Source organism: Giraffa tippelskirchi, chromosome 3, assembly GCF_054371585.1.
Source record: "Giraffa tippelskirchi isolate mGirTip1 chromosome 3, T2T-mGirTip1v1.2.pri, whole genome shotgun sequence".
Classification (NCBI taxonomy): Eukaryota; Metazoa; Chordata; class Mammalia; order Artiodactyla; family Giraffidae; genus Giraffa; species Giraffa tippelskirchi.
The window spans coordinates 180,816,547-180,832,117 of NC_137277.1; the positions used below are offsets into that span (position 1 = coordinate 180,816,547).

General features: G+C 55.5%; 1 protein-coding gene across 12 annotated transcripts in view; it reads right to left on the reverse strand.

The window, feature by feature from the left end:
* Window positions 1-481: 481 nt before the first annotated feature.
* The window catches only part of PTPRU (protein tyrosine phosphatase receptor type U), a 93,636-nt gene continuing 78,546 nt past the window's right edge, over window positions 482-15,571 (reverse strand). For 4 of the 12 annotated variants that reach the window (XM_081586282.1, XM_081586287.1, XM_081586288.1 and 1 more), the window contains 12 exons: window positions 14,160-14,196; window positions 13,453-13,550; window positions 13,255-13,371; window positions 12,267-12,421; window positions 10,703-10,838; window positions 9,578-9,727; window positions 8,399-8,572; window positions 5,738-5,878; window positions 3,517-3,642; window positions 3,228-3,385; window positions 1,895-2,030; window positions 482-1,679 (listed from right to left, as the gene is read on the reverse strand). In XM_081586282.1, the coding sequence (XP_081442408.1) occupies window positions 1,617-1,679; window positions 1,895-2,030; window positions 3,228-3,385; window positions 3,517-3,642; window positions 5,738-5,878; window positions 8,399-8,572; window positions 9,578-9,727; window positions 10,703-10,838; window positions 12,267-12,421; window positions 13,255-13,371; window positions 13,453-13,550; window positions 14,160-14,196 (1,491 nt within the window). In that variant the 3' untranslated portion in view covers window positions 482-1,616. Of the gene's footprint in view, window positions 1,680-1,894; window positions 2,031-3,227; window positions 3,386-3,516; window positions 3,643-5,737; window positions 5,879-8,398; window positions 8,573-9,577; window positions 9,728-10,702; window positions 10,839-12,266; window positions 12,422-13,254; window positions 13,575-14,159; window positions 14,197-15,571 lie in introns of all 12 variants that reach the window. The other 8 variants (XM_081586292.1, XM_081586291.1, XM_081586283.1 and 5 more) reach the window with 6 other exon arrangements.

The following is a 15,571-nucleotide window of genomic DNA, read 5'->3' on the forward strand; positions in this document are numbered from 1 at the left end:
TGTCTTAAATGGAGCTCTTTCCACACACCCGCCACCACACAGGCACTTAACCACTGTCTCATTTCATCCTAAATAGAACTGTCTCCATTTTACAGATGGGAAAGAAACCAAGGTCGGAAGAGGCAGCTGATTGGCCCAGAGTCTCACAGCCCTGGGGGACCGTCTGTCTGACACCGAAGCCTGAGCTTCTCAGGAAGGACCCAAAGGAGCTCAACCTGGATCCAGGCCCACAGGGGCTGAGAGGCAGCTCCGTGGCTGTCAGAGGTCTCAGGATAAAGCTCCCTTACATTGAGTAAGTGCTTCAGAGGCTTGGGTGGAGCCAGCTCTGCAAGTGCAAGGCCCCTGAACGATGCTCAGGTCCATGCCTCTCCCCCCATTTTATGGATGGAAATTCCAAAACCAGACCGGGGCCCTCCCATGGCACTGGGAGGCTGGGGGCAGGTTCCAGTCAGGCTGGTCAGACACACACAAGGCTGCTCGGTGGCATTCAGAGAGTATATTTATTTACAAAGCGCTTTACAAACAACCAGTTTATGCCTCCCCACAGCCCCCTGCGAGGTAGGTCAGTAGTCATATCTACAGTTTACAGATGGGGAAATTGAGGCACGGAATGGGGGTGTGGCCCGCCCCATTTTAAAGAGACCTTCCCACCCACCCATCAAAAAATAAACAGAAAAGCATTGATCTTCCATCTCAAAATATACCTTCTTTCTCCAAACCCTAGGGGGTGGTGAGCACCCCTGATTTAACAGCGCCCCAGGAGGCACCCTGACCAGGAGGCACAGGGACCTCAACCTCAGGGGCTGTCGTTCAGCCTTGCCGATTGTCACTGACCCAGGTGGATCAGGACCCAGCCAGTGAGGCCTGAAGTGACAGGCAGAGGGGGCTGAGGCGACTTCATTCTGCAGACATTGGGTCAAGCAGGGAAGGGACCCCACACAGGACAGGGTAGGGATGGGCAGATCCTGGTTCGGGGGAGCTCAGGGCACATTCAGGGAAGCAGAAATTCGGGGTTGGAGGGGGCGGAAACCATGAGCAAAATATCCCCAGGGCTGCAGGGATGTGGGGGGTGGAGAAGGGAGCTGAAGTTGCCCCTGCAAGGACCAGTCTGAAGTGCCCACTGGAGAATCAGGGCAGAGTGTGTGGTCTCCCCAGAACCCGCAGGGGCTGGCCAGATGGGATATTAGATACCAAGCCCCAGTGCACGCTCTCCCCATGTCGGGCCAAGCTGGGTGGAAACCCTGGCCTGCCATTTGCTCTGCAGGGCTTCACTCATCTCTGCCAAGGGCTGGGATGCAGTCCAGGGGCTTGGGCCTGGGTCCCCCTAAGCTGGCAGTTCCAAGCCGGTCACTCAGCCAGGCAGTGCCAGGCCTCTCAGCAGGCCTGCAGGACTCTGCGGAGGCGGGCTGGGCTGCAGTCCTGCTAAGCTCCTCCTTGGCCTGCAGCCTGCTCACGGCCGTGCTGAAAGGCCCTGCCCACAGTGGAAGGGGGCACCAGGCTGGCCCAGCACCTACTCCGGTGCTTTCCCTGGGGGCGCAGGTCTTCCTCTTCGGTCCGTTGGGGATGGTGGGCCTGGCCCTGAGTGCGCAGTGGGTGCCCCAGGCCAGGGGCCCCTGCTATCTTGACTCTAGCCCCTCCAGGTACTCCAGGGCCACATCATAGCAGAAGTGGTACTGATCCTGGAAGAGGGAGAGAAGGAGTCACCAGCCGGGTCCCTCTCTGCCCCATGGTTGTGGAGAAGGGGAGAAATGGGGGTGACATTTTCACACCACAGGACTAGACCCCAAGGCCCAAATGTGGGGCCCAGATACGGGAGAGGGTATCTGACGCGGGCCTGGTTGGGTGTGGACCGGGAAGTTGGAAGCGGACGGGCAAAGGGTACAGAGCTCCTCACCAGGGTCTCCACCATATTGGGTTTGTAGTTCCTAAGCGTTTTGGCAGCAAAGAAAACGTCCACCAGGTTGTGGCAGCGGATCATTTCCAGGACCGTGGCGCAGGCGCAGAAGGTGCCGCTGCGGCCGCCCCCATTTCTAAAGGAGAGACATGAAAAGATTTGGGGTTGGGCTTGTGGGATAGGGTGAACTCAAAGATGAAGGGCAGGGCCTAGGAACCCAGAAGAGAGGAGTCAGGGAACCCAGAAGGGGGGAGTCAGGGAACCCAGAAGGGAGGGGCTAGGACACCCAGAAGGGAGGGGCAGGGCCTGGGAACCCAGATGGGAGAGGTCAGGGAGCCCAAAGGTGGGCAGCAGGAAGCAGGCAGCTGGTTAAGGGGGCGGAGCCAGAGGATAAAAGACTAGCATCCGAAGCTGAAGGTATCTAGAACAGAACCTCTAAGAGAAACAGAGCAGATTCTGAGAACAAGGAGTCGAGACACACTCCAGGAGAAAGACACCCAGACAAAGCCAGTGACAGAGGAGCGCTGCAGAACAGCAAGCAAAAAACCAGACAGCAGAGTGGAAAACAAACACTGAGGTCACCCGTCACCCCCAGCATCACAGACACAGCCTCAAACACACAGAGACACTCCCAGTCAAACGAGCCTGCCCCCCCAGGCAGACCCTCTGATTCCCCCAGCCCTCTCCCTCCTCTGCTCTCTGTGACGCGGGGTGTGGGGCTCCTCTTGGGAGATGGGGGACAGACCAGGCCCTCTGTCCCCTTCCCAAGGAGCATCTCCCACTAAAACCAAAAGCCCTTGAGAGGGCCAGCCCCTGCCTGACTCAGCTCCCTGCCCCTGCATCCTGTGTGCCCAGCCTGGCACTGGGGTCAGTAAGTGCTGAAAGCATGAAAACGTAGGGGGCAAAGGAATGAGTGCACCCAGATGTGAGTGAATAGATGAATCTGTGAATGAAGCATGTAAATGAATGCATGAGGAAGGAAAGGAAGAAAGTACACGCATGCAGGCATGAACAAAGGCCAGGATTCCACTGGCTTAAAAAATGTACCACTACCGTATCACGGGTTCAACTATTTAGACAGGACTCTCTCCAATTAAACTGGCAAAGTCAAACATCACACAGAGGCTATACTGTTCACGTGTTTAGGATGGAGTCCACACCCTGGAAAGTGACAGGGCTCCTCCAAGGAAGGCAGGGTCAGCTTCACCTGGTCATGCTGTCTGGAAGCTCAGGGCTTGGGTGCCAGCCCTGAAGCCCTCTCTCACCCTGACTTCTGCCCCTGGTCCATGGCACCCCAAGCCCCCTTCCCAGCCGAGGGAGGGCCGACACTCACAGGCAGTGCACGATGGTGCGCCCGTCTCCGCTCTCCGCCTGCCACTTGTCCACCGCTGCCAGCAGGTGCAGGAAGGCCTTCTTGGAGTCAGGTGTGTCCCGGTAGGCGGACCAGCGCAGGAACTGGAAGTGTCGCACCAGTAGGTGCCCCTCCTGCATCTGGGGCGGGAGCAGTCAGCCAGGGGACGTGAGTGCCAGAGTTCCATGGTCCCCTGGGGACCTCAAGAGGGTCATTCAAGGCCACCCAGCCCCCACCCAGGTTCTCATCCTGGGGCTCCCACCTCACTCACCCGAGAGATGTTCTGCACCCGGAAAACTCGGGCCACCAAATCCTCGTCTGCTGTGCCCGACACGAACTCTACCTCCATGAGGCCATACTGCTGCCGGCCTGGCTCTGGCCAGTACTGCAGGCAGGGCTGGGAGTGTGGGACGGGGAGGCAAGCTGAGCTGAGCAGAGCTGGTGGGGCAGCTTCTGCTCATACCCACCCCCAGACCTCCATGCTTGCCCAGGAGCCCACCACTCACTCCAGACTCATGTTCAGTTCCCCCCCGCCCCCCAACATCCCACCGCTCACCTATCAAATCACAGTGCATACCCGGCCCGGTGTGTTTGTACTGATACACTCAAGTCAGCCGAGACAAACCTTTTGTTGTGGGTTCATTGACACCGCCTGCCTGCCGCTAGACAGCTACACCTAACACCGTCACAAGCACATACACTTCCCCCAGGCCACCTTCTTCCAAGGACAGGCCTCAAATGAGCCCCGCCCGCCCCAGCACCCCTGCTCTGTGGCCTTCTCACTCGCTGCCTCAGCCCTCCAGCATCAGCTCACAGACATGGGGTGTCCCTCTGCTGCAGCACAGCTTAGCACCCCCCTACTCCTGCCCTAGGACCCCTCCATGGAGTCAGGGTCCTAAAGGTACCCCCCTCCAGGTCACATTCTCAAGCCAGTGGAGGGACAGGGAAGGCACAGCCCCCTTACACACATATATGTGGGTCTTCCGGGGAGTTGGTCTGAGGCCCCAGCCTTCTAGTAGAGCCTTCTAGTGAGGCTCTTCCTTTCTCTGAGCCCCAGTTTCTCCAGCTGTGAAATGGTCCCCGGGCCCCTCCCAGACAATACCCTGCTCCATCTGCCTCCCTCTCTGACCACGAAGGGAAGATTACCTTCCTCTTTCTCCTGGGGTCCTGGAAACTCCTTGCATTCAGGCCTGAGCACATGCTGCTCCCTCCCCATGGACCACTTGTCCCCATCTCTTCACCAATTCAACTCTACCCCTCAGCTATTACCTCCTCCAGGAAGCCCTCCCTGATACACCATCCCCCAGGCTCCTCTGTGTACCTGTACCAGCTCCATGGTAGCCCTCTGCCTCTGTTGTCATGATCAGCTTGAGTACCTGCTTCCCCTAAACCATGAGATCTGGGAAGGGCCACGTGTTCCCCTTCTACCTCCCCACCAGGCTGACAGGGAGTGGCCCGTGAGCAAAGGTGGTTGAATGAATGAACAAATGTGTCACTAGTGAATGACATCTCTGTGAGACTCCCTCTGGGTCCCTCCTGTCCATCTTAGTAAGGGCAGGGTCCATGCAACATGGGATTCCCCTAGACCCCTGCCCAGGTCCTGGAGCCCATTACCCTGAAGTCCTAGGTCATTTATACCAACTGCCTGACTTGCAAGGAGCCCGGTTAACAATCTTCTCCAGGTGGTCATCTCCAGGCTGTCATGCCCATCTTATAGCAATGGTCATACGGAGCCAGAAGGTGGGGTGTCTGGACCTCCCAGGAGTTCCAGCTTTCGGAGCCCCAGAAAGAAATGAGGGGAGCTGCCTCAGGCCGAGATCACTGACTACCATCTGGACCATCCTCAGAAGTGACAGTCACCTTCATCATCTTCACCCCTGCCATGTACTGAGCACCTGCTACGTGCCAGTCACAGCACAGTGCTAAGCATCCCACGTACATCTCACACAATCCTGATAATAATCTCGTGAGAGAATGGGTGCTGAGATAGCCCCCATTCTCAGAGAAAAGGAGACTGAGGCTTGAAGAGGTATATTAACTTACCCTAGATCAAACTGTCAGAAAGTAAGGAGGCTGGACTTCTACTCTGCCTCAAAGGCCCCCATGATTAGCTGAGTGACAGAAAGCAGAGGCTCTGGGAGGAGGCAGCCCCAGGAAAGAGGCATGGCTCTGCCACTTTCCAGCTGTGTGACCTGGGAGAAGTCACTTCACCTCTCTGGGTCTTAATTTTCTCACCTGAAGCCCATAAGTGCAAAGCAGAGTCCCTAGTACACATCAGGTGCTCCATAAAGAGCAGCTACTTTTCTCCAGGTTGAGCCCTGTTTTACAGACAAGGAAACCGAGGCTCTGGGAGGGAGTAGGACACATCTGAGGCAACTCAGCAAGTAGCAGGCAGAGCTGGGGTCCAACCCCTGACTTTTGCCATGTGCCCTTGAACAGACTGAGGTTCTGGGCAGCAGGCGGCAAGCCTGCCTGGCCAGCGGAGCCCTCACCCAGGCGGAGTTGGACTGGTGCAGCTGGTTGAGCATGACGATGGAGGTGCACCCGTAGTCGTAGACCAGCCGCCAGAAGTCGGGAGTGGTGCTCTGCAGTGGGTGGAGGGTCACAATGAAGGCCGCGCTCCGGGTGTAGCTCTGCAGGGAAACCGGCACTCAGCACCCAACACTGCCTGCCCCACTGTCCTCCTGCCCTGCCCACCCCAGCTCCACCCCACAGGACCAGGCTGCCTCCAGGGACCCAATGTGGAGGTTGGCCGGCACAGTGGGGCCTGAATTGACAGGGTGAGCCCCCAGGCCTCTAAGGCCCAAGCCCACGGCCCCCCTGAGCTAAATAGCCAAAGGTTCCCAATAGGCGGCAATGGGAACTTGGGCATGGTAGGCAGAGGCTGGCCAAGCTTGCTCCCTGCTATTCCTGTTACCTGGAACAAATTTCCCAGGTGTACAAGGCTCTCTCCCTCACTTCTTTCTGGCCATTGCTTAACTTCAACCTCTTCAAAAAGGCCCTCTTTACCCATTCATCAAAAATAACCACATGCATACCCCAAAACCCACATTAAACACTTCCTCTATCTGGTTGTTTCTTTAAGAAATTAAAGTAACTGACAGTCTACTGTATACTTGTTTGTTGACTGTCTCAACCCATTTCCCCAAAGGCAATGTTCAGGAGAGCAGATTTTTTCAGGGTCTGGCCTGTAACCAGAACTTTATAGGAGTTCAGGAAATATTTTTTAAATAAACAAATATCTAGGTGCCTTCCAACTCCATGGATGAAGGGCCTGAGACCCAAACCCAAGCCCCTAGATCAGTGACCAGTACTGACCCCACTCCCCACCCCTGACGTTGCCCCACCAGGTGAACCAGCCACAGCCCTCCCCCCATTTCAGTACTCCAGGCCCAAGTCTCCTCCTGTACCCTGTGCCCCCCTGTGCCATGTCCCCTCCCTCTCCTGATGCTCTTCTCTTACCACCACCACCTCCCCAGGACCCACCGAAGGCTCCCCCTGATTGGCAGCTCCCCAACGCCGGGCCCAGCCAGACTCCAAAACTCAGGCCTGGGCGCCCAGTGGGGTTCCCTGCAGACATAACCACCAAAAACGGCCCCCACCTGGCCCCCAGACAAGCTCACCGCAATGCAAGTAGCAGGGCCTGGCTCACAAGCCTCAGGCCCTGCATGGCTGGGATCAAGTGTGAGATATCACGGCCCCAAGGAAGCTTCTCCACCTGATCAGGCCATTCCCACCAGGGACAAGGAGCTCAATGTGACCTTCTCCAGCTCAGGGGCTCAGGACCTCAGAGAACCTCCCCTCCATCGCCCCTATGTGCAGACGGGTACACTGAGGCCAGAGAGCAAGCTGAGAGTGAGGCCACAGATTCCTACGTCCCCCTCCAAAGCTCACCGGCACCCTAGGCCACCTCCCCAGGACCCCAGCCGCCTCTCCGTTCACTCCCTTCAGTGGCTGGGACTGCTGGCCCCTGCTAGCCTTCAGCTCACTCCAGGAAGCCCCCGGGGAAGGAAGTGTGGGAGCCTTCTCTCTTTAGAGAAACTCCACTGTCCCCTACACCGTTGTGCCAAGGGGCTCTGGCTAAGAACTGGGCCAAGAAAGGTCCATCTGCTTCATCACTGTGGTGGGAGAAGCTCTGTCCCAAAAGCTCTCATCTCCACATGGAGGGACATCCAGTGGTGACAGGCCTGGCCTCGGCCCACCTTCCTGTACTCCTCCCACGGGTGGGTTTGGGACAAGACCGGAAGTGCTCAGATTCCGAAGGGAAGGCCCTCCCCTTCTGTTTCCAGGCCAGCTCTTCCTCAGAAGCTGTGCATTCAACTGTTGCCACTCCCTGCCAGCGTGTAAAGGCCTGCCCCCTGCGGGGGGGGCTCCAGCTGGACCGCTGTGTCTGAGAGGACAGGTCTGCCTGCCCGAGGTTGAAGGAGTAGCTGTCCAAGTAGCCACACAGCTGAAGTCACCTTCTCCAGTCTCACCAGTTTCCTTAGAACAGTAACATCTTACCTCCACCTGTCTGCCCCCTGCACCTCTCAAACTGGTTCCATTTGGGAAAGAATAGGGGGACACTCACAAGACTTGTCCCCCTCAGGCAGTGGCACCCTGAAGTTATTCACTGGACCCTAAATCCCCTGGCTCTGTTTGCAAAGCCCAATAAAGGGGGTGGAGCCTCCTGAGCTGGGAGTAGAGGCTTCTAAACAGCTCCTGAGCCCTCAGACAGCTGGGCGTGGGAGCAAGTCGCTACTCCAGGCCAGGTTCCTGGGCAGACTCTAGCTCCACCACCCCAGGACAAGCTCCCCTGGCTCCAAATACCAAATCTCACGTTCCAACCCCAAACCCTCCCAGCCTCCCCAGCCAAAGCCCTTGAATCACTCATCCTACCCTAGACTCCGCTGGGCCTGACCCTGGAGAGAGCCCTGCCTGAACTCCACCACCCAGATCCCTACTCAGACCGAGGGTAAAACCTGAGGGGGAGCACTGGTTCTTGAGTGCCCTGAATAGAAGATCCTTGGGTGGCGGGGGGAGGAAGGCCACCCAAGGGGCCGCCCCAGACAGGCAGAGGGCTCCCCTAACCTGAGTCCTCAGCTCTGTCTCCCTGGCTCCTGCACCTTCCCAGACACTGGTGTCCCCGAGCCCGGCCCACCCCCGCGCCTCACGTCAGTCAGGGCCGCATTGATGTAGTTGTTGGGGTCCCCGTCCGTGGAGACGAGGAAGGGCAGGCAGCGGTCAGGCGGCAGGACATCCATGCTGCGGTTCTTATCCCGGTTCCGGGGCAGCAGGGCGATGCTGCACTCCTCCACATCCAGCGGCGGTGTGACTGAGTTCAGAGTCTACAAAGAGGGAGAGGAAGGGAAAGTGATGTCCCGTGTTTGTGGGGTCTCCTCCCCACATGAAGCCCCATGAAGGAGACTAGGCTGGGTTATTATGCCCATTTTATGGATGGAGAAACTGAGGTCCAGAAAGAAGAGAAAGAGGGAGGGACCCAGGCTCCCTGGGTTCAGGCTGTGAAGGGCCCGGACGGAGCTCTGGAGACTGGAGTCTACCTCCTCGCCACCTGTATACTGTAGACAAGCTACTCTAAGCCTCGTTTTCCCTCTGCTGTAAAATGGAATAATTATTTGCCTACCCCAAGGGATTGCTGGGAGAATAAAGTGAGATAACACCAAGCCTGGCATGTGCACCACCTTCAATACACAGAAGGCACCATGAGGATCATTACCAGGAGCTAAGCCCTGAAAACCCCACATCTTCCACAAAGCAGACTCCAGGGACCTGGCACAGGTGGTCACCTTCCCGGCCCTGTCAAGGAACACCTGGCACAGGAGCAAACCAAGGACTCTGGGCCACGTCCCCTCCCCTCCTGCCTTCCTGCCTCAGGCATCCTGATCCATGGGAGTCTCCGTGTCTTCCTCTTGTTCTTCTTGTTGTTGTTGTTTAGTCTCCCAGTTGTGTCTGACTCTTTGCGGCCCCATGGACAGTAGCCCACCAGGCTCCTCTGTCCGTGGGATTCTCCAGGCAAGAATATTGGAGTGGGTTGCCATTGCCTTCTCCAGGAGATCTTCCCAACCCAGGGATCGAACCCAGGTCTCCCTCATTGCAGGCGGATTCTTTACCAGCTGAGCCACAAGGGAGGCCCAAGAAGAATGGAGTGGGCTGCCACTGCCTTCTCCAGGAGATTTTCCCAACCCAGGGATCGAACCCAGGTCTCCCTCATTGCAGGCAGATTCTTTTCTGAGCCACCAGGGAAGCCCCCTACAGCACTCAGGGCCTCCCAGTATCACACACATGCTCACTCACTCACAAGCCACACCTGTACACGTACACTCATGCCCCACCTGGAACTCCTCCCGCAGCTGGGAGGAATTACTCTGAGGGTCAATGCGGATCATTTCTTTGTACGTGGCCTTGAATTCGCTGACAGGGATGGTGGTCTCCCCACACAGGCAGGCCTCCAGGATTGCATCATGGATAAAGATGTACTGCTCCTGGAACAGGAGGAGATAATATGAGGAACCAGGAGGGGAGCAGAAGTGAGAGACTTCAGGCTCAGGAGGAGGCAAGTTCAAAGTTGCGGCTGGGGTGCTCTGAGGTGGAATCCAACCATGTGTTACTACATGTGGGACCCACCATACTTGAAACAGTCTGCAGGGATATTTGCTCATTGATCTCACATTTCATCCCGTAATAACCCTATGAGAAGCTCTGAAGGTGAGGGGACAGCCCAGGGTCACACATCTAGAGAGGAGACAAACCCAATAAGCATTACGTCTTGACTGTAGAACTTATGACCTTGGCCCAGTGCTGTGTGACCTCACCCAAGTGAACACAGTGGAGTTGAGCTTGGGAAGACCCTGAGAGGTTGGCAGCTCTGCGATGACCTAGAGGCATGGGATGGCATGGGATGAGGAGGGAGGCTCTAGAGAGAGGGGATATATGTGTACTTATGGCTGATTCAGATGGTTGTACAGCAAAAACTAACACAACATTGTAAAGCAATTATCCTCCAATCTTAAAAGATATCCTATGATAAAACCATTATAGAAAACAACATTCAAAAAAACAATGTATATATGTATAACCAAATCACTTTGCTGTACAATAGGAATTGACAACATTGTAAATCAACTATGCTGTTGTTCAGTCGCCAAGTCGTGTCTGACTCGTTGCGACCCCATGGACTGCATGCAGCGTGCCAGGCTTCCCTGAACCTCACCATCTCCCGAAGTTTGCCCAAGTTCATGTCCACTGCCTTGGTGATGCCATCCAACCATCTCATCCAAATCAACTGACTTCAACAAAAATAAATTAAAAAATAAAAGAGGCTGGCAGGCCAAGTCCAGGGATGGGAAAGGACAGGAGGCCATCCTAGGACACCATTCTGACACCCTCCACCAGCTTCAAGCTCCTACACGAGGGACTCTTGTCCTGGAGGGGCTGTGGGGGGAGGGCCGCACCCCCACCTCGGTCTGGATCATGTTGACGCGCCGGGAGCAGAGGGTCTTCACACAGTTGTAGATGTCCACGACGCCCTCACACTCTGCCATGTCCAGCATCACATCCAGAACGATGTAACACCCTGTGCGGCCAGTGCCCGCGCTGGGGAGAGAGCACCCGGGGCCAGGTCAGAGGCTTGGGGAGGGAGCCCAGGACCTCAAAGAAGAACAGAGGAGACCTGGGGCCCTGGGCCATATCTACACCACACAGGAGATGGGGGACACTGGCGGAGCCTGGGAGGAGGCTGCTAGAAGAGTTCCGGGGAAATGTGACAGAGGACAGAGCGGAAGTTGGGCCTTGGGGATGGAGAGGAAAGAAAGGGTGGAGAGAATGCAGACCTGAAACCAGCTCAACTTGGCAGCCCTGACAGGGGAAGAGGAACAAAAGTGATGCTCAGCTTAATCCAAGAATGTTCTGGTCTCCTGGATGTCTGGAAATCTCCTACACATCCTTCAAAGCCCTACACACTTAAACCCACTCACATAGTCAGTGGAGCCTCCAGGAAATGTCAGGCTTTTGAGTTCCCAGAGCAAGCTGGGTGGACTCTTACCAAAACCCCTTCCCTGCTCCGTGGTCACTGTTTATGGGGCTGTCTCCCTACCCCACTGTGAGCTCCTTGAGAGCTGGATGGGGTCAGACCCACCTCTGGGATCCTCACAGTTAGCACCAGGTGGAGCAGAGTTGAGAGGAGAGGGGAGGACAAAGATGACACCAAGATCTCAAGCGTGAAAATGGTGAAAGCGACATGTTGGCCAGGACACACAGTGGTAGGTATCCCATATACCACTGATACGGGCTGGAATTAGTGAAACCATTTTGGAAAACTGTCCACAGTATCTAGTAAGGCTGAACAATCACAAAGCAATTCCACTCCTACGTACCTACCTCCCAGAAATGCGAGTGTGTGTGTCAGCAAAAAGACATGTAAGAGAATGTCCTTAGCAGCACTGTTCATAAAAGCTCAAAGCTGGAAACCACCCAAATGCCTACCCACAGCAGAACGGATAAACACATGGTGGTTTGTTCACCCAGTGGAATAGGATACAATATGGATGAACCTCACAAGCATAAGGTTGAGAGAAAGTCAGACTCCAAGGAGCACCTGGTGTGTGATTCCATTGATACAAAGTTCAAAAGCATGCACAATGAATCTCAGGCTTGGAAGTCAGGAGAGCGATCACTCTGGAAGGAAGGAGGTGGGGTACAGGCCAGAAGGGAGCTCCAGGGACTTCTGGATTCTGTTAATGTTCTGTTTCTTGATCTGAGTAGTGCTGAGTCCTTCACAGTGAATCTGGGGAAATTCCTCAAGCTTACTTATTATTATAGCAGCTTATAACAATAAGCTACACTTCTCAGTGTGCACAGGACGGTGCCAATCCCAGAGCCGAAGCTCAAAGGGCAAAGGGTGTCAGGGGGTCATTCTCCCCTGTCCTCTGTCTCTGAGCAGGATGGACTTGGGCCAGTCTCCTTTAGGGACCTCGAACAACCTCGTTCCCCACCCCCTTCCCCCTGGGCTCCCCAGCACCCCACCTGCAGTGGATGACCACGGGCCCAGCGTCAGGGGGTGTGGAGGCCTTCACACGCCGGATGAAGGCCAGCAACCCCGTGGCGTGGTAGGGGACACCGTGCTCCGGCCAGGCCGTGAAGTGGAACTGGCGGACCTCGTGGCGGGCAGAGTAGCCTCTCTGGAGAGACAACAGAAGTGACAGTCAGGGTCCCTGCCAGCATCTACCAGACACTTGCAGTGTGCCAGGCACGAGAGTGAGCGTCTCACCGCAGGAACTCAGTTCACCCCCAGTGAGACTCAACAGGTGGGTATTAATGACTCATTGTACAAGCAAGAAACCTAAGCCTCAAAGACGAGAAACCGCTTGCCCGAAGAAGACAAGACACACATTCGGCAGGGGTTTGGCATCTGCCTGATGCCAAATCTGCACTGTAAGTCACCCACTTCCGCCACCTGCTACACAACTGCCCTAAGAGATCATTTTGATGCTCCCAGTCTTAGTTCAAAGGGGAAAAACTATCTTTCCTCTGAGGATGTTATAGACAATCAAATAGGACTGTGGACCAGAAGACTTAGCCATCCCTCGCCTGTGGCCTTTCGTGAGTGATGTAACCACTCTGGGCCTCACTTTTCCTATCTGTAAAATGAGGCTAATGACAAAGGCCTAACCCACAGACTGAAACAGGGCTGAAACAGTACGCATAACGGGCTGAGAGCAGCGCCTGGCTCAGAGCAGGACCGACACCTGGCAGTTATCATCAGCATCCTCATCATTCTCTACATTCTCACCATCCTCATCATCTTGACTTCCTCTTGCAGTCACCAGTCAAGACGGCCACCTTTCCATCCTTTCACAGTGCCTTTCACAGTTACAGAGTGGCTGCCCTGCTTGGGATGCAGAGTGCCATCCCCACCCTCCACTCCTGGGCTGGGGTGGGTAGGGGGGTGGTGTGGGCTCTACCCCACCTTCTCAGGCACCCTGGAGGGGCCTGGTGACCACAGGAGACTCACCCGCTCCAGGGCAAAGCTGCGCACGACATACTCGGCTAGAGTCTCTGTCTTCACCAGCGTGATCTTGATGTCCCCGTACATGTCAGAGTCCTCCGGCCAATACCGCGAGCATTTCACCTGGAGGCCCCAAGGGGCAGGCTCAGCGGGCTCTTCACTGCCCCTGGCCTGCCACGCCCCCTCCCCCGGGGCCCCACTTACCCTGCCCACCTCCACCAGTTTGGTGATCATGACGATGCTGGAACAGTGCTCCTGCCATACCATGCGCCAAAAGTCGTAGACCATCTCAGGCTTTGGCCCTGGGGCACAGAGAAGGCTTGTCTCTAAGGCCAGGTCTCCACCCAGGCCCAGCACACCGCTGCCCCACACTACCGATGCAGGCCAGGAGGGTCCTGAGCCCCAGTGGGGGCTTCATGCTCACCCCTACACACCCCCCTCAACTGCCGCCTCATGCCTGCTGGGCCCTTGGGGTGGTCATTATCAGGGAGAGCCTGCCTGGAGACCCTGGTCATCCTGAGTGGAACCCAGGAGGAAGAGCTGGAGGGCCATGGCACAAGCCTCCAGGAGGGATGGACAGATGGACAGTAGAGAGGATAAGACACAGCCCGAGGGACCCAGGCAGCCCCCAGACCAAGAGGCACAATCCACACCCATGAGGACCGAGGCTGGCTGGCCCTTTTGCATGCAGACAGACAGGTGGACCAGGAGCTACACGCGGACAGCAGACATCGGGCGACACAAACACAAAGACGGAACAGATATGGGTGTCCAGATTCCAGAAGCCCCAGACAGACAGACAGATGGAAGGCAGACAGGGAGGGAGGCAGATCAGCAGGGAAGGCAGGCAGAGGGCACTCAGCACACTGGGGCAGGGGGTGAGGGGAAACACGGGCGGAGGTGCCAGGTACCTTGAGTGGCTATGAAGTGATTTGACCTGTGGTAACCCTGGAACAGGAGAAGAGGGCGTGTTAAGACCCCGGGGATTGGCCCCTCATTTGCTCAGGCCCCTCTGCCCTCCTCTCCCAGAAGCTGCACACAACAGCCCCCACTCAGGGAAGTGCCCACCCTCTTGACCTGTCCTCCCCATCCCCAAGTAAGGATGGAATTAGAGCCTGGATACCAGGGTCGTGGGTTTAAACCCATCTTTGCTACATGACCCAAGGGAAGACATGACTCCTTCATGGGCCTAGAGGGTCTCCCCTTTCATAACTGGGGATAATTGCCCTTAATCTGCTTCTAACCCAGCTGCTCTTTGGAGACAAATACATTGCAAGGTGACCCTACCCTGTTTCCAAAGCCCCAGAGACCCTAAGCAACCCCAGGCCCCAGGCTGGGTCTTGTCAGTTATCTCAGCCCTGCTCAGGGCGACCAGAATGGGCACCGTCCCTCCCCATGAACCGGTCACCCAGGGCTTGGGGTAGCCCAACGAAGGCTTCAGGTTAGGAGCGAGTGAGCACAGGAGTTGCTCATGGCCCTTAGATAAAATGTTTTTTAAAATCTTTAAAATCAATAATAATGATAATAGCAATAATAAATAACTTGAATAGTTATTTATTAAAATAATAATAAATGTTTGAGGCCCTGTTATGGACACATACTGTGCTAAGCACTTTACCTGTTTTATCTCCCACAGAAGAGGCCAAGAGTTACTTTCATCTTCCATCCCCAGAGCCCCCAGGCTGAGAAGTGGAACCAGCCAGACTCCACTCCCACCCTGAAGCAGGACCCACCCGTGAGATCTTGCCCACATGAGACACCCAGGGAATCAATGCAGGTGACACGGGATAAGTAAGAAGCACTGCAGAGCTGGTGCAAGAGAAACAACCAAGATCAGCTACTGGCCTCAAGTTCACACCCTCAACACAGCTCCCACCTTTGACCCGATGGGCTTCCCAGGCCCAAAGGGCCCTGCAGTCAGACTGCCAGAGTACAAATCCCAATTCTACACAACTCCTGCTAAGTGTTGGGCAAATTCCTTTATTTCTCTATGTCTGTATTTTCGCATCTATACAATGGGAATAATTATAGTATTTATCTCCTTGCGCTGTTGTGAAGGGTAAAGTTACACACATTAAGGGCTTGGCACATGGCAAACACAAAGCCAGTAGTCAATCAATAGTCACCATTATTATTGCTACCACTTTAACAAATATCTCTGAAGATCTCATTGGTGTGAACATCAAGAATTACTGGGCAGACAGCAGTGTACAACAGGAGTTAACAATACGAATCTTGGATCAAGTTGAGCTGGGTCTCTGCTGCCAAATAGTAACTGTGTGATTCTAGGCACTAAGCAGGCATGTCTCAGCCTTTAATGTGC